The sequence below is a fragment of the Balaenoptera acutorostrata genome, chromosome 17, assembly GCF_949987535.1.
Source record: "Balaenoptera acutorostrata chromosome 17, mBalAcu1.1, whole genome shotgun sequence".
Taxonomy (NCBI): domain Eukaryota; kingdom Metazoa; phylum Chordata; class Mammalia; order Artiodactyla; family Balaenopteridae; genus Balaenoptera; species Balaenoptera acutorostrata.
The window spans coordinates 78,330,435-78,353,222 of record NC_080080.1 but is presented as its reverse complement, the minus strand read 5'-3'; the positions used below and the strand labels follow the sequence as shown (position 1 = coordinate 78,353,222).

The 22,788-nt window shown below is 42.0% G+C and overlaps 1 protein-coding gene across 4 annotated transcripts in view; it reads left to right on the top strand.

Annotated features, from left to right (window-relative positions):
• LYN (LYN proto-oncogene, Src family tyrosine kinase) overlaps positions 1 to 22,788 on the top strand; it is a 110,787-nt gene that overhangs the window by 41,474 nt on the left and 46,525 nt on the right. For 2 of the 4 annotated variants that reach the window (XM_057531685.1, XM_007168593.3), the window contains exons 2-7: positions 13,251 to 13,387; positions 16,768 to 16,813; positions 17,644 to 17,749; positions 19,857 to 19,955; positions 20,077 to 20,180; positions 21,491 to 21,640. In XM_057531685.1, coding sequence (XP_057387668.1) covers positions 13,256 to 13,387; positions 16,768 to 16,813; positions 17,644 to 17,749; positions 19,857 to 19,955; positions 20,077 to 20,180; positions 21,491 to 21,640 — 637 coding nt within the window. In that variant the 5' untranslated portion in view covers positions 13,251 to 13,255. The remainder of the gene's footprint in view (positions 1 to 13,250; positions 13,388 to 16,767; positions 16,814 to 17,643; positions 17,750 to 19,856; positions 19,956 to 20,076; positions 20,181 to 21,490; positions 21,641 to 22,788) is intronic. The other 2 variants (XM_057531687.1, XM_007168597.3) reach the window with 2 other exon arrangements.

Genomic DNA, 22,788 nt, shown 5'->3' with positions numbered 1-22,788 from the left:
GTATAAGCAGAGTGGCAGACATCTATTGAACAAGATTTCTGGCTATGCCCTTTACATTTTATAATGGAATAGTAAACCTATCTTTCACTGATGAGTGACAAAGCATATTGTTCTGCCCCACTCTGTAACAGAAAATATCTATACTTAGGATCATTACCAGTAATTGAAACATCAGATTTCCTGCCATGCAGCTTTCATCGGGGACATTTGGCAATGTCTGGAGACATTTCTGTTGTCATACCTGGTATCTTGTGGGTAGAAGCCAAGGATACTGCTAACTACCCCACAGTGCACTGGACAAACCTCACAACAAATAATTTTTTGGCTCAAAATGTCAATAGTACTGAGGCTGAGAAAACCTGTTGCAGAGAAACAGATTTATCCGCGGCATGTTTTCATCATTGGTTTAGCCTCTAGAAAACCTAAACTTTTGGAGATTTGTGGTCTGTATCTAACAATTGTGCAGAAACTTCTGGTAAGATATAACCTTCAGCTTCTTTTCGCTGTCTTGGGCTTGGTTTCACTTTTTCTCAATTTCATAATAATTTCTATTTTTTGTTAAATCTATTTATGTAAACCTGACTGACCTCTTAAAGTAAAATTTAAATATATCATTTTATATATTTCTAAAGATAGGTGGCTGGATCATTGATCATAAGAATCTGAGGCTAGAAACAGGGTTGATGTTTCTTCCACTTCTTGGGTTGTAGTACATAATTCAGACTCTGCTTTGAATTTCCTCTTCTGGTCCTTTAAATGATACATTTCCCTGTGATACCTAAGTTTCCATGAGCTCATCTTGTTTTCATAGTGTTCCCTTTTATTTTTAAGAGAAACAAAACCAAAAAACCCCCGCTCGTTTCAGCAATCCCCCGTGTCTTCCTCTGTGTGAAGTTGCTCAACTAAGAGTTATGCAAATGGGGATCAGTTTTGTGCACATTGATTCCGGGGGCGTCACTGCATCTTCGGTGTATTTGTTGTCATGAGAGCGTCAGGACCCTGGCCTCCTCTCTTACAGCTCAGCCCCTAGCCTTCCCCCAGCCTCACCAGCTCCCTCCCTGCCCCTCACCTCATTCCCATCATGGATCTGGGCACGACCTTCCAACTTTCTTGGAGTCAAAGAGAAGGGGGCTTGTAGGTATCAGCTGAACCTGCCTCTTGTGTACGCCTGGGGACCTGAGTGCTTGTTATCTCCTGAGACAGCCAGCAGGCCCTCGCTGTCCATCCAGAGTGCACTGGGCTGCATCTCCTGGACGCTGAGCCGTTTTCCTGAGGTCTGTGACAGTCTTCATGATTGACATTTCCTTTCCTAGCAATCTTAGCAAAGACGACGGCTCTAGCTACATCCTCCCCAGATTCTTTACTCTCACGGATTAACAGGGCTTGAAGGACCTTAGGCCATGGGTTCAGATTCTCTTGTCTTAAAATTTTTATCCATTTTTGTACAAGTTTATGTATGTGCGTGTATATTACATGTTTTATATATATACATATAGATAATAAAGACACATATATGTGTGTAATATATATACATACATATAATTTACACAAAATGAAAAAATCTTTTAAAATTTTAGAATAAGGGTAATTAATTACCCTTATATAATAACGTGACCTAAGGTCCTTCAGACTCTGATATGTGTGTGTATACATATATATATCTGTGAATAGGAAATTATATATATATGTATATAAAATGTGTATATATATATATATAATTGTATATATATAATTTCCTATTCACAGATATATATATATGATAGGAAGATGAAAAAGGCAAACCCAAAAATACCTGCAGCCCCATCACCTGTAGATGAACATTGTGATATTTTAGGATTTTTCTTCCTAGACTCTTTTCCTGCCTATTTATATCTTTTCCCCTCACAAAAATGGTATTATGCTATATGTATTGTTTTTTAGCTTAAATATATTGTGAATATCTTTTTATGTCAACAAATATAATGTACAGTATTTTAGTGACCACTAGTATTCTTTCGTGTTGAGGTATCATCTTCTAGATCAATTTTACAAAAGCCAATTGCCCGAAGGCCAATTTGATGAACTTATCAAACGTTTCAATTTACCAGAAGATGTGTTTCTTTTAATTATTTGAATATTATTTCTATTTTTTAAAGAAACTTTGTACATTTTTAATGTTCTCCTGCTAGTTCTTCAAATGGCATATCAAGTCTGAGGGTTGTGCAATTAAAAAACTAAAATTTTAATTTAAGTTTAGATTTAAATTTAGAAGCATCAGAAAGAAATTGGAAGTGATCAAACATTCCCAACACATATAGCATGCTAAAACTCTGGATTCTAAGGAGGAATGAAGCTGTGTTGATCTGTCAGCTGTTTGTAAAATCATTTGATATGAAAGGATGGAACAACTTTGAGATGCGGAAAGGAAGTGAAGGTGTGTAGAGGAATTTGTAGAAAGAAGCAGAAGACTTGAGCCTCAAACATAACCAAAAACATGTTATTAGGGTCAAAGAATTTTTAGAAATTAGCTTAAAATCCTAAAAATGTAAAGATAAAGTTAAGAAATGAACTAGGAAACTACAGAAACAAACATATCTCATATTACATTTAAGCTACTAGTTACTATTTCTAAAATTACATCCATAAATATTTTAATTTTATTTCTAAAAGATAAAGAATCATTTTTCAACATAAATTTAATGCCATTATTAAACATAACAATAATCTCTGCTGTCATCAAATATTCAGTAAATGATCAAATTTCTCCAGTTATCTCATAATTATTCTTAATAATTAGGCTACTAATTACTAGTAACTAAGGCTAATATAGTTCTAAGAAGACTCAACTATCCTTAGTTTCTAAAAATAGAGCATTCCTTAAAAAAGCATCATAGATGGACCTAGAGTCTGTCATACAGAGTGAAGTCAGAAAGAAAAACAAATACCATATGCTAACACATATATATGGAATCTAAAAAAAAAAAAAATGGTTCTGATGAACCTAAGGGGAGGACAGGAATAAAGACACAGACAAAGAGAATAGACTTGAGGACATGGGGAAGGGGAAAGGTAAGCTGGGACGAAGTGAGAGAGTGGCATTGATATATACACTACCAAATGTAAAATAGATAGCTAGTGGGAAGCAGCTGCATAGCACAGGGAGATCAGCTCGGTGCTTTGTGACCACCTAGAGGGGGGGGATAGGGAGGGTGGAAGGGAGACGCAAGAGGGAGGAGATATGGGGATGTATGTATATATATAGCTGATTCACTTCGTTATACAGCAGAAACTAACACACCCTTGTAAAGCAATTATACTCCAATAAAGATGTTAAAGAAAAGCATCATAGAAATCTTCAAAAGCTTTTAAAACAATTACATTTGATAAGAATTGTTATACCCTTAAGCTGTTGAAAACTACTCTAACACAAACCGTCAGTAAACTAAACTGTTAAAATATCCCATCAAATATGAAATTATATACACCTCACAAATAGTTAAAAGATACAAATTTTGATAAACTGATCATCTTGTAAAATGAAAATCCTCAGAAAACTGGCTTTGGGTGAAATGAATTTCGAGAACTGTTCTACATTTATTTAACCAATGACCTATTATTTGGCAAACAAGTCTATTTCTTTTTTCTTTTTTTAATTTATTTTTTTAAATTGAAGTACAGTTGATTTACACTGTTGTGTTAGTTTCAGGTGTACAGCAAAGCGATTCAGTTGCATACTATATATATATATATATATATATATATATATATATATATATACACATACATACATACATATATTCTTTTTTTTTACATTCTCTTCCATTATAGCTTATTACAAAATACTGAGTATAGTTCCCTGTGCTATACAGTAGGTCCTTGTTGGTTATCTATTTTATAAATAGTAGTGTGTATATGTTACTTCCAAACTCCTAATTTATCTTCCCCCAACCTTTCCCCTTTGGTAACCATAAGTTTGTTTTCTAAGTCTGTGAGTCTGCTTCTGTTTTGTAAATAAGTTCATTTGTATCATTTTTTTAGATTCCACATATAAGTGATATCATATGCTATTTGTCTTTCTCTGTCTGACTTACTCCACTTAGTATGATAATCTCTCCATGTTGCTGCAAGTGACATTATTTCATTCTTTTTTAAGGCTGAGTAATATCCCATTGTATACACGTACCACATCTTCTTTATCCATTTGTCTGTCGATGGACATTTAGGTTGCTTCCATGTCAAACAAGTCTATTTCTAATTGGATGGTATTACAAACAGTCTCACGATAAAAATCCTTTTCTACAGAGCTTTGTGTAATTGCCCAGTTATTTTCTTAGAAATCACTTATTTATGGAGGTGAGGATGTGTTGGGAAGTGGATACATTTTAAAGACCTTGATAAGTGTTGTCAAGGTGAAGACTATCCCTTACTCTCTCCTGCCAAGCCCAGCAATTTCATGTCATGGTGAGGAGATTAGAGGCCAGAGACGGGAGTAGTTTTGTCCATCATTATAGGACAGTCCAGGCTGGACCCAGCAGTCAGGCATCCCGACTCCTAACTTCCCTGCACCTCTCGTGACCTCTCCGCTCTCTGTTCCAGGCAAGAGCCAAGTTACTCTTGCACCTTCTCTGTCCTGGACGCCAAACCTCCAGGTGTTTGAAACTCATCTATCTCTGGAGTTGTCTTGCACTTCTTTTCTGGACTTATTCTAATACCTGGAGTGATTAAAACTGTACTGGTTTATTAAAGTTCTAATAAATGCAGTCAAGTTGCTGTATTTACGCATCATTATTTCAAAATATCTTCGTGTCAGGTTAGCTTTACATTTTTATGCTACACATTCATGTTATAGTTGACTCCTAACCCCTGGGTCTTCCTGCAGCCATGCCTGTGTCTTAAAGCACATAATAAAGAAATGGTTTCAAACCAGATAAAGACATCAGCAAACACGAGATAAATTAAAATGTATCAGATTTTGATCACAAAGGCATAAAGAAAAGTTAATGAAGAAGAAATCAGCCATACTGCAGTGGATCTCTCATTTCCGGGGGGGGGGAACTTTTTAAAATTAATTTTTTATTGATACACTTCAGATACCATCAATTTACCCTTTTAAGGTGTACAATTGAGTGGTCTTTAGTGTATTCACGAGTTGTAAAATCATCACCACTATCTAATTCCAGAACGTACTGCATCTTGTGTGTAGCAGGCTTGCAGACTTTACAATTGCAATTCAGCTATGCAAAGCAAGCAAGAAAGCAAGCTTCACATTGTCTAACTCTTCTCTCTCCAGCGCTCTGAGTAGCAGCAGGTGGAAAAATGGCCTTCAGTTTGCCAAGTGGGTTCAGATCTTTTCCATTTTAAATAGTCTCTTTTCCATCACGACTCTATTCCTTTAAGAGAAGAGCTTGGTCCTTCACATTTCTTCTGCTCCTTTCCAAGATGTAGGTAGATGCAGGTCTCTCTTGTGTTACTTGGGGAGAAAGAAGCCATAGATTCTTCCCATGTTCTTGGTGTGCCTGCTGATAGGACCGGCACTGCTGACTGGGGGGAACGTTACACTGACACCCGCCCCCCCCCAAGCAAATGGATCATGTTAGGACAGTCAGAAACACCTGGACCCCCTTCAAACCTTCAACAGGCTGAGTGAGGGGAGGCTTGTCTTGACACCTCCTTTCCTTCGTGCTCCACCGTGTGGGAGACACAAAGCAGGGAGGGGACCTGGAACCATCCAGATAGTCTTGAAGCCACTTCCCACCCCCCCCCTTCCCCAGCTGCTTCTTAATAGGAAAAGTGGATGTTTCCTACATAGAAAACAAACTTACAGTTACCAGGGGGTAAGGGGGGAGGGATAAACTGGGAGATTGGGATTGACATATACACACTACTATATATAAAACAGACAACTAATAAGGACCTACTGTAGAGCACAGGGAACTCTACTCAATACTCTGTAATGACCCATATGGGAAAATAATCTAAAAAAGAGTGGATATATGTATATGAATAACTGATTCACTCTGCTGTACCCCTGAAACTAACACAACATTGTAAACCAACTATACTCCAATAAAAATTAATTAACTAATAATAATAAAGAAATGACATAGAAGCAAGAAAGCCAGAGATGCTCAGTTAAAAAAAAAAAAGTGGATGGGGGATGGCTGACCCCTTGGACACTGATTCTCTCCCAGTCTTTCCTAGTCTTTCCAATGCTGTCCTCTTCAGGGTCCTCTTTCTCATTCTTGTAAATCAAAAAGTACTTCTTTTAAATCCCATCGCCCTTCCTTCAAGGGGGAGCCCGATGGCTCAACCTTCGTCACAGACTGGAGGTGAAATTCATACCACAGGAGCAGCTCTGTGGGCCAAGTTGTCAAAGCCTTGCTCTTGACCTGGAACCTAGAGAAGAACTGGGAGCTGGGGATTGCCAAGTACCAAAATGACATCGACTTAGTTGCCCCAAGACAGTGTTCTTGTTTCATAAGGTATTTAGACCTTAGGGAGGGCTTTATAGGAGAGGCTGGTCAAGTAAGAAAGCCAGGCTCTGGAGCCAGGTGGACCTGGGTTACCAGCTTTCCAACTGTCTTGACAATGGCTTTCTGGGTGATTTTATTGAGGAAAAATATCAAGAATGTATGAAAATGATTACCATGGTGTATAAGAAACAAAAACCTTAGTTGCCTAAGTAAAGAGAGTCTGGCTATACCCTTTTCAATTCTATCTCTTGCAAAAGGAATTTAGGAAAATTGACAAAAGAAAAGACAACTAGTTAGGCTGGAAGTGATGGCATTGGTCGCGGAGTTAGTTCTGGCACTCTCTCCTCTTCTGCCCTCCCGAGGACACCTGTGAGGCTTGTCTGACCCCCTTTCTTTCTGATAAGTAGTTTGGAGAAAGCATCGCAACTCCTCCGTGGACTTTGCTTCTCTAAAAAAGCCTCCAAAGTCTCATCCTTGAAAGTAAAGTAAGAAGGAAAACAATCAAAGGGTGCCTAAAAGGTTTCTGTTTGGGTGGGCAAAGTACATCTCTTGAGTTATGCAACTGGTCGCAGACTGCATGGATAAGAATTGTTTTAGGACGAGTCCCTGTGAATGACCCTTGAACCAAACTCAACCTACTTTTGAAGCTCAAGGCCACTTTTGTCTGGGGGATCTTTACCACCCATCTCCATGTCCTTGGGGCTTCCTTTCTCTTTCTAGGCTGCCTAACTCAGAAACCTCTTTTGGAGATGAGGTCCCTCCACAGTCATGCAGGAGGCTTGGGTGGATAGAAGTGCAGCTTCAAGGCCGATGGGCCAAGGTCCACTTTAACGGGGACCTTTGATCGCCAGGCACAGGTCCATCTGTCAGGGTGTCATCCTGGTATGAGCTGCGCCAGACACACAGCAAGCAATTCCACGTCCTCCTCTTTTTTCCCACGCGCCGTCTGTCTCCTACCCTAGAGATGTTTCTGGTTACTCCAGAACACGACCACTTGATGTTGCAAGGTCAGGCGAGAGAAGGGCAGCGACAGCAGGGAGACTTCAGAGCCTGTGTATGAGTCATTCACTTGCTGCTGGGAAAACGCAATGCAAATTTACGAGCTCAGCTTGGGAAGTTGCAGCGAAGTGGGAAAAAAATGTTTCTAATTTCTTTTTGGCTGCTAGGATAAAGGCAGAAAATGCATCAGTTGTCAAAAAAAAAAATCCATAAGTCGTAATAAAAATGAAAACAAAAACAGTTTCTTTTGTAGCAGTTTGTAGAGGTGAGAAATTTAGGTTCTCAGGGGTTAAATTCTAGTACCTTTGTTTTTAAATTTTAAGATCTAGGATTGTGTGAAATCGCCGTTAAAACGTGGATTCAGATTTTATAGGGGAAGTGGCATCCAATTTCCTGTTTTTGATTTCTTTAAGCTCTCAGAATATGAGAAATTGGTGATTTAAAAATCCTTGTATAGCCGAGAGGGAGGTGAATTTGTATGGACTTCAGTTTGAAATAGGCATGATGGAATATCTTTTAAACTTGTGAAACTTATGATGAATAACAAAATGTTACCCAAAATGTATATTATACAAATCCAAACTCAGGAACCTCTTTCACTACACAATTCCTTCGCTTCTCCCTTAATGACAGAGTAATACACACATTTACATTCAGGTCATCATGTTATAAAAGTGGGCAGCAGAGTAACATGGCCAAAAGAGGGGAGGGGCAGAGAGGGAGAAAATGCAAGTGGCCCATGTGTCAGCCTGAGGCTGAGATGGGAGATGTGCTTCTGCCGTTCCCTCTTTGGGGTGAGGTGGGGTTTCCTTGTGCTTCTCATCATGGGATTGTTTCTCTTCCAATGTTGGAGGGAAAACTGGCATTTGGACCACATTTATTTATGTATTTAACAAAGATGTATCTAGCTCTTACTGTGTGCTGCTTTAAGTATACTTCTAAGCACTTTACAAATATTAACTGATTTAACTCATCTAATCCTCATAACAACCTAATGAGCTTGATGAAGTTATCTCCATTTTTTCAGAAGGAAACTGAAGCACAGAGGTTAGGCCACTTGCCCAGGTTCACACAGTTAATAATTGAGGGACCCAGGATCTGAGTTTAGCAATCCAACTTCACAGTCCTTTACTCCAAAATATTTTGCAAATTGTGGTGTCTTCCTTAGGAATTTTTAAGAGAAAATTTCTGTATACGATCGTGCACCTTACAAGTGGACTTCAGAACCCAACCAACACGGTAGTGGGTATCCTTTCAGACTTTTTTCTGTGGACATTAAATATATATGGGTGTGTGTGTGTGCGTATATATATGTATATACTGATTGGTTATATAAATTGATTGATATATATGATTTTTTTTGAGTCAGTAATGATTGGTGGTCAAGAACATCCAAATTATACAAATCTCTCTTTTTAACCCACTTCAGTCTCATAATATGTCAGTTTGGTCTCATCTAATGGACTCTCCCCTATTGATGGACACCTTGTCTCTGTCTATAGTATAAATAAGACTGATATGAACATTCATTCATATTCCCTTTGTGACAGAGGGTTGCCCACTGTCTCTGTCTCATTAGATCACCTACTCGAGCTTATGTGTGAACATCCCAGGGTTGTATTTGGATGTCACACACTGAGGTATTATTATGAGTAACTCAAAGTCTCCACATGTAAAATGTGCCTTCATTTACTGTTAAACAAACAAACAAATAATTGAAGACGTTGTCATCTACATCATCCACAGCACTTTATGTAAAGCCCATCATACAAAACTTTAGAATTCTCATGCCGGGGCCTCCCTGCCTGGTGAGGACCAGGTCAGCTTCCTCTTTCCCTGGTGAAAGCGCAATGATGCGGGCTTTCCTCTGGCTCCTCCTGCCAGGAAGCCTGCTACTGCAAATCTGGTGCCCACCGGGTACTGCAATGTGCAGTACCAGATTGCATCCTCCTCTTCTCCCTGCCTCGAGTTTTCTGTTTCCAGTTTATTAAACTCACTTTTTGTAAAAGCATTTCAGATCCTTTTGAGAAAGAAGAGGCTATAAAAACAATCTCTTTAGTATTATTAATAAGGAGATAAAATGCATGTTTCAAAAGAGCCATTGTTGGGCAACATGGTAATTTAAAAAAAAAAGAAAAAGCACAGACTTTAGGGTAAAGCTATGTGAGTCCACCATTCACTTGTGCAATGGCTTTAGGCCAGCCATTTAATCTCTCCAAGCCTCAGTTTACTTCTCTGTAAAGTGGGGTTAATAATACCTGGGTCATGGGGTTTCTTCGAGGATTAAATGAGATGCTCAGAAAATTACAAATGTTTAATTGAAAAAATACTAAGGTGTAAATCATTGTAAAGCGTAGCTCCTGTCACTTGCAAACACGTAACTGTGCTCTCAGTTGTTGTTGGGGGTGCGTGTGTTTTGTGCTTTTCTGGTACCTTCGTACAGTGAAAAGAATTGAGGACCTGATGTGAGCAGGTGGTGTTTATCCCCTGACGCAACAAGATGCTCTCTGAGCTTTCTTGCTGGAGTGTTTGAATTGCAGGGACCCAAACTCAAAGCTCAGTGCTCGTGGGTTGGGGTCTTCCTCTACAGTACATACTTTTGGTTCTCAATTATCCATGTGATGGGGGAGGGGAAATCATGACATAAGCGTAAATAAACGATCATCTGCGGATTTTATCACCTCCTCACACATCCACCTGCTTTTTATTTTCATTCTCCGTCTTCCTTCCCACGGAGCGGGCCCTCGGACCATCGCCGTCACCCCTTCAGAGGTCTGGGTCAGCGATTCCTCGCTCTGCGCCCTGTAACTAAGACCCACAAAGCGCTTTTCTAACCTCATCTCCTGCCTTCACACACAAACGCGCGCGCGCACACATACGCACTACAGGGGTTCCTAATATTTTGGAAAAAAATTTTTTTTCATCAAGTTGTTCGTACCATCCGCCTATTTTCTCCCTTATCCGACTTTTTATTTTGAAAATTTCGAATCTACAGAAAAAAAAGAATACCCTCACCTCGATTCACTCATTTTTTTTTTGTTTGTTTACTATTTTGCCACATTTGTCCCCTCCTCTTGTTCCCCCGGCCCCCTTTCTCTTTTTCATTTTGGCGGAAGTGTTGAAAGTTGCAGATACCCTGAGCTTGCATCCCTGCCCGCCTTGCGTGCATCTCCTCGGATGTGGACCTTCTCCTGCGTGACCGCAGTACCGTCATCACGCCTTTAAAGCGCACAGTTGCCCACGATCACGTTCACACGTATCCAGATTTCCCCAAGGATCCAGCCACGTGTCCTCCCCCCTCCCCGCCCCCCCATGCATTCAAAGCTCATTCAAGACAGAGCTCCACCCCTTCCCCTCCCCTGTCCTTTCTGAGGTGCCCAGCTTTTGGCATATCGTGGATTTGTCTGATCATTTTGTTCCTCTAACCTCTGTGCTTCCTATAAACTAGAAGTTAGTGCTAGAGGTCTCTGTCCCTCTGTCTCTAATAAAAACGACAACAGCCGGGGCGGGGGCGTCTCCTTTCCTTGCCCACCTTGAGCAGGAGGGGTTGGGATGAGCACACAGGAAGCCCCGCGTGCAGCAGCCAGAGCGCTTGGTCCCTCCCTTCTTTCCGTGAACCCTCTCGGAGCACCTGCTCTGAGCAGGCACATTGCAGGGAAGGGGCAGGTTGGGAGCCCGGCCCGTCTGCTTCGGTTCCGTCTGGGGAGCTGACCTTAAAGAAACCCACGTGTAACGGAATGGCCGTCTTAATAAGAAAAATGAGAGTGTAAAGCGTGAGGAGTGGGCAGAGGGGTGACCTCTTCAGTAGGGTGGTTGGGAAGACCTGTTGGGGAGGTAACCTTTGGGTCCAGATCTGGAAAAAGGAGAGTGACCCAGCCGGCTAGGGCCTGGGGAGAAAAGCGGGCGCGGGGAGAGCCAGGGCTGCCCGGGGCCGGGCGCGCGTGCGTCCTGGGGACCCGCCGCGCTCCTCCCCTCGCAGCTCGGGGCACAATCGGGGGTCCGCGCGGGGTGGCCTTTTCCGCTACCGAGTTCCCTCCTTCAGGCATCACCGTTTTAATGCGGATGATTGAAACACAGCTTCTTTGGAGGATGAGGGTGGGCCTGGTCCGAAAAGAACTCCCCTGTTTATTTACAGGTCAACTAGAACACCCATCTCCATTTCAGAAACTTTAGCAGATGGAAAAAAAAAAAAAAAAACTGTCCTATTTTGAGTCAAAGGAGTACTTGCTTCCCCTTTATTTTGGGAACTACAGCTCGCTAGTTTCAGAAAGGGGTGTGACTGTCCTTAGAGGCCTCCTACGTCAACCAATGAAATGATGAACAAGGTGAAGGTCGCAGACCTCCTGGAAGCCTGCAGGACCAAACGCAGGATGAGCTGGGGCGACAATGCAGAGAGGATGACAGTTCAGAGGAGAGCCCCTGAGGCTTCTCTGTACACCAGGAGGTGTTCCGAGCTCCCACCGCCCGCCTTCCCCACGCGGAACCATCCGTCTATCGTCCTCTGAAGTTCTAGGCAGGGGTCCCCCTTGGCAGTGTTTCAGAATGACACAGATCACTGGGGAGCACCCGCCCCCCGCCCCCCTCCCCGGGCCCAGGTGAGCCTAGACGATTCTGGTGTGCCTTCAGGTTTGGGAACTCTGCCCTCTAAGACCTTCTCATGGAGCTCATAACAGATTTTGTCTTGTTTTCAGTGTATAAATTTGACCATGAGGCTGTACTGTACGGCAATATTCATATCCGATTTCAGTTTTAAAATCATCTTTGGAGTCCCCAGAGTGCTTTGGGTGGCGCTCTACACATCCTAGTGTTAACTGAATAGACGAATAGGAGTCTAGCATTCAGAGGGGTGGTTCCGCCTGTCTGGTTGCCCGCACAAGCCCCCCCTCTGTCGGCGGTTCTTCCCTGAAGCCTTAGGCTTGCTGATGGTACCCTTCTGTGCCTCTGGCTCGGCCGTCTCTCCTGGTCTCCAGGCTCACTAGTCTCACCGGGAAGCGTACAGGATGCGATTGTTTGGGTGTGCCTGCAAGCATCTTTTCTCCATGCCTGTGCCTCCTCTTTTATTTCCAGTCTTGGTGAAGGCCACCACCATTGCCCCAGGCCCCAAGCCACTTTTGGTTAGAGGCAGATTCTATGCCTTCTGCCTCTTAATCATGCTTGCCTTTGAAGCCCCAGGTCCCCTCACTTCACCTTGCACAGTGACATTTGTTTTTAGCTGTGCCTCCCTCTCCAGCCCAACTCCTGGACTTCCCTCCTTGTTCCCGAGGGGATCAGCTTGAACTAGTTCCCTGAAGGGGCCTTGTTATCTCAGGGCCAATACTATGCATGTGAAGTTCCTTCTTCCTGGAATCCCTTTACTGACTTTGCCACCTGGCTGACATCACTCCCATTTTGACTCACAGAGCATTTCCTTCAGGACACTTCCCTGCCCACATCCTTTTCCTCTTGCCTGAGTGCGATGTCTTTTCCTATGTCCTGTGCAGCCTGTGTCATTGACTTGCCACATTGTATTGTAATTTTAATTCACCCATCTTCGCCACAAGAATATGAGTGTCTTTAGGGCAGGAATTATATCTTGCTGACATAAAACTGATGCTCAATAAATAGTTTTTGAATGAATGAATGAACAAATGTATGAACAAGCAGCCAGTTTGTCAACAGTATCCACCTTTGAGTTTGTTAAACCATCTGCAATGAAGAATAAAAGCGTACTTTTTAACTCTTCGTTAATGGAGAGATTTTGGTGGCTTGAAGCCAGTTCTGGAATGGTAAAACAATGCCATGGCTTTTGTATTCCAACAGGAACTATGGGATGTATAAAATCAAAAAGGAAAGACAATCTGAAAGACGATGGAATAGATTTGAAGACTCAACCAGTACGTAATACTGACCGAACTATTTATGTGAGAGATCCAACGTCCAATAAACAGCAAAGGCCAGTAAGTAGATAGTCTCAGGGGAGCATTCCCACAGCAGGATCAAAGCATGGCTGCATAATTTAAACACCAAATCTGTACCATGTGCATGCAAAAAAAAAAAATCATGCCAATTACTTGGGCCTCCAATAATTTTTGATATGCTTTGTAACTTAATCCTTTAAAGAGCTTATAGATATTTTCAGGATAACCCGGCCACTTAATGTATAATAAAGGGGGCTTTGGTCACCTTCTTATGTGTGGAGATAATCACCTTTCCTATCCCTGGTGTGAAGACCCACTCTTTATATATAAAGATATGCATCTGAGCTGGTGTGACTTAGGATGGATAGTGAGATTAGAAGGAAATGCTGGATTCAAGTCAGAAGCCAAAATAGGTCCTTTGGTGTATCATACTTTATCCCATCTTGTTGTTCTTTAATTAATTCAAAATAGTACAAACACTGAAGTTGCCATGACTTATTACAGAGAATTAAAAGATTTTTTTTTTAAAAAGCATAACTAATTCTGCCTTCTAACCGTACACAGATATCTGTACCAACATTTTTATATGAGTGACGTGTTGTTTGATGCATCTGAGAAATGCTTGGCAGATGAAGGACTAATGCCGCATTTCATGGGAGAGAGGAATAATTAATTGGATAATTATTAATTGGATAATAATAATAATTTGGATAATTACAACCTTAAATGCACTTTATTTCAGATTTTATATCCTCTCCATCTATTCACTCATTATATGTATGTATGTATATCTCCCATTGCCTGGTTTTTATGGAATTCCTCAGCATTTAAGCTAGAAGTAGCTTATTCCACGTTAGCCCAAATGCCTTCATTAAGAGTTTTCATAGTTCCTCTAATCTGACATGTTTTTGAATGCCTTGGCATTCCAGAAGTATGTTATTGTTGTCACGCCCTCTGCCAGCGCTCTCCCCTGCAGGTTGACGTGTGCCAAAGTTACATGTCACTATTGAAATTGGTAAGTCACTGTTGGCCTTCTTAAAAAGAAGTGGAGATGAAGAGTGAATACATTATGCTGTTAATTACCATACTTGATATTTCTAGACAGATACATTAACATTGTAATTTTATATATAGAAACTTAAAATGTATAAGATTATTGATAACTTTAATAATTTGGTGATCATAAATATATAAATGTAATATTTAAAAACATCACATAAATAGGTATAGATGTGGAACTAGTCTATGGAAATATGACTTATAGAAAGTGAAATGATACAGGAATTGGACTCACAAATAGTTTTCTTATTATAGACTTCAAAGTTCTCATAAAAAGGATCTGGCTTTTTCTAGTATCATGTGCTATAGATTTTACATGCTTCAAAACCCCCATTTTTCTTACGTGATGAAAGAAGATGTCCTTTATTCAGAAAAGCAAAGGAAAACAGTACAAACTTATGCACCGTTTTCCCTCTCCTTAAGAGTAAAGGAGGTTCAAATGTTAAGTTAGAAAGCAGAAGTAGTAAACATGTTGGAAGCCTCTCAGCTCCGTCCCACACACCGGGAACGCTTCCTTGTGCCTTCTGTGGTCACAGATGCCCTTGTGCACGAACCAGACAGTTGGCCTTATTCCATAGATAACACCCAGCTCCGGCCAGACGTGCCCAAAATCCACCCCTGGATTGATTACAGGCGGTGCGATGTGACATCAAGGCTGAACTGAGGCAAATTCAACAACACTCTAAGGAAAAGACATTTTAAAGAAAAAGAGTGGGGGGCTTCCCTGGTGGCGCAGTGGTTGAGAATCTGCCTGCCAATGCAGGGGACACGGGTTCGAGCCCTGGTCTGGGAAGACCCCACATGCCGCGGAGCAACTAGACCCGTGAGCCACAACTACTGAGCCTGCGCGTCTGGAGCCCGTGCTCCGCAACAGGAGAGGCCGCGATAATGAGAGGCCCGCGCAGCGCGATGAAGAGTGGCCCCCACTTGCCACAACTAGAGAAAGCCCTCGCACAGAAACGAAGACCCAACACAGCCATAAATAAATAAACAAACAAATAAACAAACCCAAAAAAAAGTTTAAAAAAAAAATGTAGTTTTAAAAAAAAAAAAAAAAAAAGAAAAAGAGTGATGATCGATGAGTTCCATACACGTGTTTTGGTCTTATAAAAAGTGTGTTAAAACATTTGTCACCTAAGGACTCTTTGATATTTGAAAATCAGCTTGCTGCTTTCAAAATGATTTAATCAGTTTCTCATCTTGTTTCCTCTAACTCATTTAAAGTTGATCATGCATCCTAATTATGCACATGTAAATGAGTTTAAAAATCAGTGTAAAGCTTCTTGAAATCAGCATTGAAGGATAATACGGACCCAAGATTTTCTGAGACTAGAAAAACGTAATGCCCCCACCCCCGGAGATTTTATGGGCTGTCTTTCATCAGAAATTTAAGTTTCAGTACAAACTGTTTTGGTCCCCATTCCACTAAATCGCTTTAATCAAGGAGAAACATGATTTGTGGGTGTAAGCCTCTGACAGTACCTTCTCTAAAAGAAGCTCAAGAGGTCTTACACATCCTCCCCCCGGTCACTGAGAGCAAAAGGGATTTGATTTAAAAGGTGTTGAGGTGGTCTTTGTGCCCCCAGACCCTTCCTGATAATTCACCTCTCAACTAAAATAACAGAGATGCCGTCTGTCCCCATAACAGAATCAGGGTCGGCCACAGGAAGCCTGGGTCTGTTAGCACTTGTTCTCAGCTGCTAGAGACCAAGCCCTGACTGAAGTTTTTAAGACAAGTTTGGGAGTTGTGAAGATCAGCAGTCCTGGGCCGGGTGGCACTTCCACAAGGTCACCAGGGCCCCAGGTGACCCCCAGGGCCCCTCTCTATCTTTTTCTCTGCTGTCTCTGGTGACTGGTTTCCATATTGCTGAGACCCCAGTTCGTTACCTTCTTCTAGGCAGAAAGAAGAGGGCCAGGGAATATGAGAGTCAGGCCCAAAGCCCCACACGACCTGCTTGCAGATAAACTCCTTCCGCATCTGCACAGAATGCCGGAGAATTGGAAAGCATCACCATTTAGCTGGGCACATTGCCTCCCCCAGTGATATTAGGGGTCTGGTACCAAATCAGAGGGAGGGTGCTGATTGGGTCAGCAGCTCGCAGCCACTCTCCAGAGCCCTGGTCATTTCCTGCCGCCAGGCCCATGGCCACTGGAGAAGGAGAAGCCGTTCCCTGGGCTGTGGAGGTCAGGACGCAGCTCCACAGGACTGCTCCTCGGTACTCCTCTTCTTTCTGGCTTAATGAATTAACAAATCTAAACCCCATTCGTTTCTGCTAGAAAATGATGCAACATTCAACACGAATGTAAGTGTAAAAAGCTAAACATAAAAATGTATTTTTCTAACAAATATTCTCTCGTAGGTTGCAGACTCTCAGCTTTTACCGGGACAGAGGTTTCAAAATAAAGGTATGTTTTCACGGCAGCATGGAAGTTTCTTTACTGTTAGAGCCTCTGTAAAGTAGTTGTCCTGGGTGTTTTTGTTGATTTTTTTTTTTTTTATTGTGAAAAAATATACATAGCATAGAATTTATCATCTTAACCATTGAAGTGTTCAGCTCAGTAGCATTAAGTACCTTCACACTGTTGTGCAACCAGCACCTCCCTCCATTTCCAGAACTTTCCCTCATCCCAAACTGAAACTCTGTGCCCATCAAACATGGAACTCCCATCCCTCCTCCTCCCAGCTTCTGGTACTCGCCATTCTACATTCTGTCTCTATGAGTTTGACGACTCCAGGAATCTCGCCTAAGTGGAATCAAGCAGTATTTGTCCTTTTGTGGCTGGCTTTTGTCACTTAGCGTAATGTCTTCAAGGTTCATCCATGTTGTGGCATCCGTCAGAATTTTCCTCCTTTTTAAGGCTGAATAATATTCTGTTGTATGTATAGACCACATTTTGTTTATCCATTCGTCACAGTGTGTTTGGATTGTTTCCTCCTTTAAGATTTTGTAAATAACTCTGCTATGAGCATGGGTGTATCATTTCTTAAACCTAGAGTCGGAAGTTATTGTGGTCGTAGGTCTATGTGATTTGAGATAACAAACACTACCGGTGTGCACAGTATGTGACCGACCATGGACCACGTGGGCCCCGAGCCCCACTAGGAAGGAAGCAGGTCTTTATTCCAGCTGCCCGTCTCTCAGCGCCTCACCGCGTCCTTTGTGCCCCATGACAATTTGTTACAACATTTCTGCTGTGGATTCTCAAAGGTCTTCGCTTGCGTTCTTCATTTTCAGATCCAGAGGAGCAAGGAGACATCGTGGTCGCATTGTACCCCTATGATGGCATCCACCCAGACGACTTGTCCTTCAAGAAAGGAGAGAAGATGAAAGTCCTGGAGGAGTAAGTGCGCCCGGGCATCCCCCCCGGCCTGCCGCCCTGGCTTGGCCGCCAGCAGCACAGTGAAGCAGACACCCCTCTGGGGTGGGCATGGGGCCCCCAGCCTCCTTGCTGCCCGAAGGAGGAGGGCTGGAGAGATTTTCCTGTTAGGCTTTGCTGTGAGCACTTCCCAAGGGTTTTCCCTTTCTTTCCTTATCCATCAGTGCTGCCTTAAGAGGTTTGGGTCTATGTGGCGTTTGCATGTTATTTAAATTCCATTTTTTAAAAAAATTGATTTATTTATTTACTTATTTGGCTGTGTTGGGTCTTCATTGCTGCACGTGGGCTTTCTCTAGTTGCAGCGAGCGGGGGCTACTCTTTGTTGCAGCGCGCGGGCTTCTCACTGCGGTGGCCTCTCTTGCTGCGGAGCACGGGCTCTAGGTGCGCAGGCTTCAGTAGTTGTGGCTCGTGGGCTCAGTAGTTGCGGCTCGCGGGCTCTAGGGCACAGGCTCAATAGTTGTGGCGCACGGGCTTAGTTGCTCCGCGGCATGTGGGATCTTCCCAGACCAGGGCTCGAACCCGTGTTCCCTGCACTGGGAGGCGGATTCTTAACCACTGTGCCACCTGGGAAGCCCCTTACCATTTTTATTTCGTTATTTTACTCAAGTTAAGCCTGGGTGTGGGGGTCCAACTGGGTGTGACTCCTCAGGGCGTGGTGCTGAAGCAGTGGCCGTCTCGGGGGAGACCCCACTCAGCGTTCAGCGTTTCTGTGAAGATGCTTGGACATCATCTCCGTGACCCCTCCAGGCTGACTCGCACACCTGTGGCCCTGTTCAGACCACAGGGCTCAGCAATGTGCTGAGGATAATGAACTCCAAGAATTCCAGTCATCCTTCATATGGCGTCACCTTGGCCTGCCAACCGCGACACCCTTGGTTGGTTGGAGGAGGGAGACCCTGATTAAGTTTATGGTGTTGAGTGGCTGAGAGCAGTTGTCAGTTCCTGGCTGAGTGTGAACTTGAGCCAAATCCTGGCCCTGCCACCTGATAGCTGTGTGACCTTGACGAGTCACTTCCACTCCACACCTTAGTGTCTTCACTTATCAACCGGGAACAGCAATACCTCTGTCATGGGCTTGATGTGAAGGTTATGTGTGTACATATATATAAACGTGGCACAGGCATGTAGTGGACCACGGCCTGGCGGCAGCTGTAATTGTCCTTCACGTCTTGCAGACGAGGGTCCCGTCTGGGTGTGGGAATCTGATGGGGAACATAGTTGAGGCTCACAGGGACCCGTCCATTCCTCCCTCCCCAGCCCCTTCCCCGCTCCATGCCTCTCGCAGAAGGTGAGAGTGTGGTGATGAGGCCTAGCTGCTTGGGGTTATTTTATGGTTTTCTATTTCTTTTTTTTTTTTTTTTAATTTTATTTATTTATTTATTTCTGGCTGTGTTGGGTCTTCGTTTCTGTGCGAGGGCTTTCTCCAGTTGTGGCAAGCGGGGGCCACTCTTCATCACGGTGCGCGGGCCTCTCACTATCACGGCCTCTCTTGTTGCAGAGCACAGGCTCCAGACGCGCAGGCTCAGTAGTTGCGGCTCATGGGCCCAGCTGCTCCGCGGCACGTGGGATCTTCCCAGACCAGGGCTCGAACCCGCGTCCCCCGCATTGGCAGGCAGACTCTCAACCACTGCGCCACCAGGGAAGCCCTGGTTTTCTATTTCTTTTTCCCATGGCTTGTGTCTATGGAAATGAGATGTTTTAACAAAGGAGTTTATAACATAGGAACTATGGCCCTTTATTCCCTTGACTCCCATTTCTGTAAGGACCCCTAAAGCATTTCTTAGATGTGAACTTTTTGTTTCTGCAAGATGGGAACCATTTTCACCAACTCCCGTTGGGCAGCTCTGAGCACAGCGACCCACGCTTCAGTCGTGAGACTGTTTTCTTTTGCTTCCATCACTGAACGTATTTATGTTTTAGCAAGAAGCATGAACTTTCTCCCTGGATTCTGGGTTTCCAGGGGTCTTCCCCGCCCTCCCTCACCCTGCAAGACAGACACATTAAGACAACTGCTCTTGTAGTTCTTGAGTCATTGAATACAAGCCCTTTTGGATGCGTGTTTCTATTGCAGGCATGGAGAATGGTGGAAAGCTAAATCCCTTTCGACAAAGAGAGAAGGCTTCATCCCCAGCAACTACGTAGCCAAAGTCAACACCTTGGAAACGGAAGAGTGAGTCCTTTCCCGTGTCGTCTGGGACGGTTCTGTTTGTCGCTCTGGGTTTCTTGTTTATTCTTCATCTTTTTCCTTCCCGGGACTAAAACACCCATGAAATGTTAATATGTCTTCTCAGGTGGTTTTTCAAGGACATAACCAGGAAAGATGCAGAAAGGCAGCTTCTCGCACCAGGGAACAGCGCTGGAGCTTTTCTTATCAGGGAAAGTGAAACATTAAAAGGTGGGAAGTGACATAAGGCCTCTTATAAAACACTGTTTAGGAAATCATTCTTAGAAACGATTCTAGAATTCTGAAAAAAAAAAAAGAATTTTTTTTGGAAAAAAAGTCAATTACTGGCAGACCTCGTTTTATTGGCTTCACTGTATTGCGCTTTGCAAATACTGCAGTTTTTACAAACTGAAGGTTTGTGGTAACCCTGCATCGAGCAAGTCTATTGGTGCCAGTTTTCCAAGAACATTTGCTCACTTCATGAGCAAATGTGTCTCTGTGTCACATTTTGGTAATTCTTGCAGTATTTCACACTTTTTCTTTCTTATTATATTTGTGATGGTGATCTGTGATCAGTGATCTTTGATGTTACTATTATAACTCACTGAAGGATCAGATGATGGTTAGCAATTTTTAGCAGTAAAGTGTTTTTTTAATTAAAGTATATATGTTGTTTTTTAAACTTATGCTATTGAACACTTAACGGACTACAGTACAGTGTAAACATAACTTCTTTAATGCACTGGGAAACCAGAAAGTTTGTGTGATTTACTTTATTAGGGTATTTGCTTTCTTGAGGTGGTTTGGAACTGAACCCACAATATCTCTGAGATATGCCTGTACTATGTTCTGGTAGTGAAAGTTTTATAGTTTGATAACAAATAAGAAGCTTAAATTATTAGTTTTGCTACTAAAAGTAACATAAAAGCAGACATAATTATGGCTATTTTTTTTACCATGCTTTATGTTTACTGAGCCTCTTAAATTATTATTTAGTATAAAACTTGAAATTTTAAGAGAAAGAAAATCAAAATAACTTTTCAATTCAGCAAAATAATTTTTAAAAAACCCATCACAAAGAAGAAAAAGTGTGTTGGTAAGCTTCACAGCAAACAAAACACTAGCTTTGTTTGTCAAGTAGACTTTTTATGACTTTAAAATTATGCACTATATACATGCTCAATTTATATTTTGCATATTTTTATGGCAAAATGTATCCACGGTGTGTATAATGCCAACCTATTTAAAAATATTTTATTGAAGTATAGCTGATTTACAATGTTATGTTAATTTCTGCTGTACAGCAAAGTGATTCCATTATACATATATATATTCTTTTTCATATTCTTTTCCATTATGGTTTATCACAGGATATGGAATATAGTTCCCTGTGCTATACAGCAGGACCTCGTTGTTTATCCATCTTATACATACTAGTTTGCATCTGCTAATCCCAAACTCCCAATCCTCCCCTCCCCCATAATGCCAATCTTACTTACAAAATGTAAGTGTAATCTTTGCTTGTTCTTCTTCCCCCACAGGAAGTTACTCTCTGTCTGTCAGAGATTATGACCCCGTGCATGGTGACGTTATTAAGCACTACAAAATCAGAAGTCTGGACAATGGGGGTTATTACATCTCCCCACGAATCACTTTTCCTTGTATCAGTGACATGATTAAGCATTACCAAAGTAAGTGAAAATGCAAGGTCAGACAAGAAAAGATACATCTATTATGATAAATATATGGTGTCAAACATTTATATTAAATTATTTTGTATCCTGAAACTTTACTGAATTCATTGATGAACTCTAATAGTTTTCTAGTCACATCTTCAGGGTTTTCTATGTATACTATCATGTCATCTGCAAACAGTGACAGTTTTACTTCTTCCTTTTCAATTTGGATTCATTTTATTTCTTTTTCTTGTCTGATTGCCGTGGCTAGGACTTCCAATACTATGTTGAATAAAATGTTTTATGTATCATATTTCTTTTGGATAAAGTTGGAGGATGATATTCTATAGTTGGTTCTAAATTAATCTATAAGTATACATTCAAAGTCAGATTTGATCTTTGTGAATAATTATCCTAGTCCTTCCCACCTAGTTTGTGCTGTTTAAGAGTTAATGTTCCAGAATTGCAAAGAGAAAAATGGATATTATTTTCACATAGTACATATTTTTACAACGCATCTTTAAATATCTGGAATAGGAATGCAAATTTGTAGAACTGTGTCCTAGTGTATACATGTCGATGTGTGTGTAAAGTACATACCACGAGTATGTATTACTCTTGGTAAAAGAAAACAGAAATAATAATAACACCAAAATATTTAGAAGTGGCCTGTCAGTGGTCCTCTGTCGCCAATCTGCTCTATGGCCTGGCTAAGCTGAACCCATGACTGTGTGTTTGAGGCCAGTTGTAGTGGGCAACTCTTGTTACTGCTTATCTCTTCAACCTGCTCCAAGGGATTACACATAAAATTTGCTTAGGTCCCAAAATATGGAGAGAGCAAGTACCCCAGATTTTGTGGAGTCCTCCTTCTCTCTCTGTTACCCCCATCCATTTATCCATCTGGCACGTGTGTTGAGAGCTTGTGGAGCCCTGGCCCTGTTCTGGCACTGGGGCCCCTTGGTTACGTGACCAAGTTCCCGCCATTGTGCCCTGGAGAGCTTACATGGGCTCTGTAATTAAAATTATATTCTATTAAGTGTGACAACATGTCAGCCTTTGTTTATCTGTTCATTTTGTTGTTTTTATATTTATAGGTTAGCATTACTAATGAATAAAATCAAGTCTGTCTTAAATTGGCTTTCATTTAAGAATTTCAAAAGTCA